This window comes from Galeopterus variegatus, unplaced genomic scaffold (genome assembly GCF_000696425.1).
Source record: "Galeopterus variegatus unplaced genomic scaffold, G_variegatus-3.0.2 Scaffold830, whole genome shotgun sequence".
Lineage (NCBI taxonomy): Eukaryota > Metazoa > Chordata > Mammalia > Dermoptera > Cynocephalidae > Galeopterus > Galeopterus variegatus.
Genome location: NW_007726941.1, coordinates 509,393 through 510,959, shown reverse-complemented (window position 1 = coordinate 510,959; position 1,567 = coordinate 509,393). Strand labels below are relative to the sequence as shown.

The 1,567-nt window shown below is 55.9% G+C and overlaps 1 protein-coding gene across 1 annotated transcript in view; it reads right to left on the bottom strand.

Moving 5' to 3' along the window:
• Positions 1-6: 6 nt before the first annotated feature.
• Positions 7-1,567, bottom strand: part of LOC103590515 (testis-specific Y-encoded-like protein 5) — a gene marked incomplete at its 3' end in the record, with an annotated part of 5,743 nt that continues 4,182 nt past the window's right edge. Inside the window, exon 2 of the mRNA XM_008572757.1 lies at positions 7-749. Within this exon, the coding sequence (XP_008570979.1) occupies positions 7-749 (743 nt within the window). The remainder of the gene's footprint in view (positions 750-1,567) is intronic.

Genomic DNA, 1,567 nt, shown 5'->3' with positions numbered 1-1,567 from the left:
CAGAAAGGATGATAGCTGGGGGTGGTTCTGAAAAGCTTGCCTCCAGAAGCCAGGGATATTCTGGATCAGGAGGTTCCTCCGCTCTAAGTGGTGCAGTCGCAACTTCCCAACCTTGCGCGACAGGCGAAGGTAGGCCCTGTCCGCCTGGGCGTTCATGGTCTCCAGCTTCAGCTGGACATTCTCCAGAGTATCCATGCTGCCTTCTGTCACTGGGGGCCCTGACCCTGCATTCTTCTCCACCTTCTTTTCCTCCTCCATTGAGACGGAGGTACAATCCCCGGCCGTCCCTTTCTTCGGCTTTCCACTAGCTATGGCCTGAGGTGCCCTCCCCATGGCACTACGTGTTTCTGGGCCCTTCTTCCCAGCTGCGCCACGCCGATTTCCGATGCGGGGGCCATTTTTCGGCCTTCCCACGGTTCCCGTAGTTCCCACGAAGACAGTGTCTGTGGACAGGCGCTCTGAGATAGAAGTGGCCTTCCCCAGGCCGGGCCTGGTCGCGGCCTGCCCTTGGTCCCCCGCAGCTCGGGCCCAGAGCGGGAGGCCACAGTCCATGGGGGGTCGGCGGGCAGCCTCCTCCCCGGGCCGGGGGCACGGCGCAGACGCAGCGGTTTCCAGGCCACCCCAACCCGCGCCAGCCGGCACCTGTGCCACCGTGGTGTCTTCCTCCAGCCTCTGGAACTGTGGAGGGTCCGGGTGGTGCGGACCGTCGTCAGGAGAAGCACGGACTCGGGCTTTGGCTTGGCCTTTGCCTTGGCCTTTGCCTCGGCTTTTGGCGCAGGAGTTCTTCCGACCCTTATTGCGGCTGCTCATGATGGCCGCGGACAAGGCTTCAAAGCCACGCTCTGACTCCGCCCCCAGCGGGGCCAACTTCCGGTCTCTACAGAGCGGGCCTCTCCATGGCAACCGTGAATTTTACTTCCTGTGGTTGTCCTTTCTCTTACGATTCTGGGACAGCTGCATCTGGCACGGGCCTCAAGCTGCTTCTACTCATGGCGGAAAGTGGCAGGCAGCCGGCGGGTACAAGCAGATCACATGGTGAGAGCTGAGTTTAATATTTGAAATGTGTTCATACTTGTTTTGTGACCCAGTATACAGCCAATTTTAGTAATGTTCCCTATACCCTTGAAAAGAAAAAGTATACTGTCATTTTTTGATTCTGTGTTTTGTATGTATTAATTATGTCAAGTTTATCAATCAGGTTATTCAGATCTTCTATGCCTTTACCAATTTTTTTCCCTGCTTGCTCTTTAAGTTACTGAGAGATGTACATTAAAATCTCCTGTTGGTATTCTGCAGGAACTTGGTGTAGGCTTGCTAGAGGAGGTGATTCTTGAACTGATTTAAAAGCATCAGTGTGCTGCAGCCGCCGCCAAAGTAAGCAGACACCTGCATGGCACTGAGGCTCAGTCCTAGGCCCCAAAGGGAAGCGCCCATAGGTCTAGCAGGCGCAGAGGTGAGCCGAGACCCAGGTGGTACTGGGGGCTTAGTCTACGGCCACAGATTATGGAAAAGGAGCCAAGGTGGTGTAATATAGCCACTGCCACACCTACTGTCACCACATGGACAG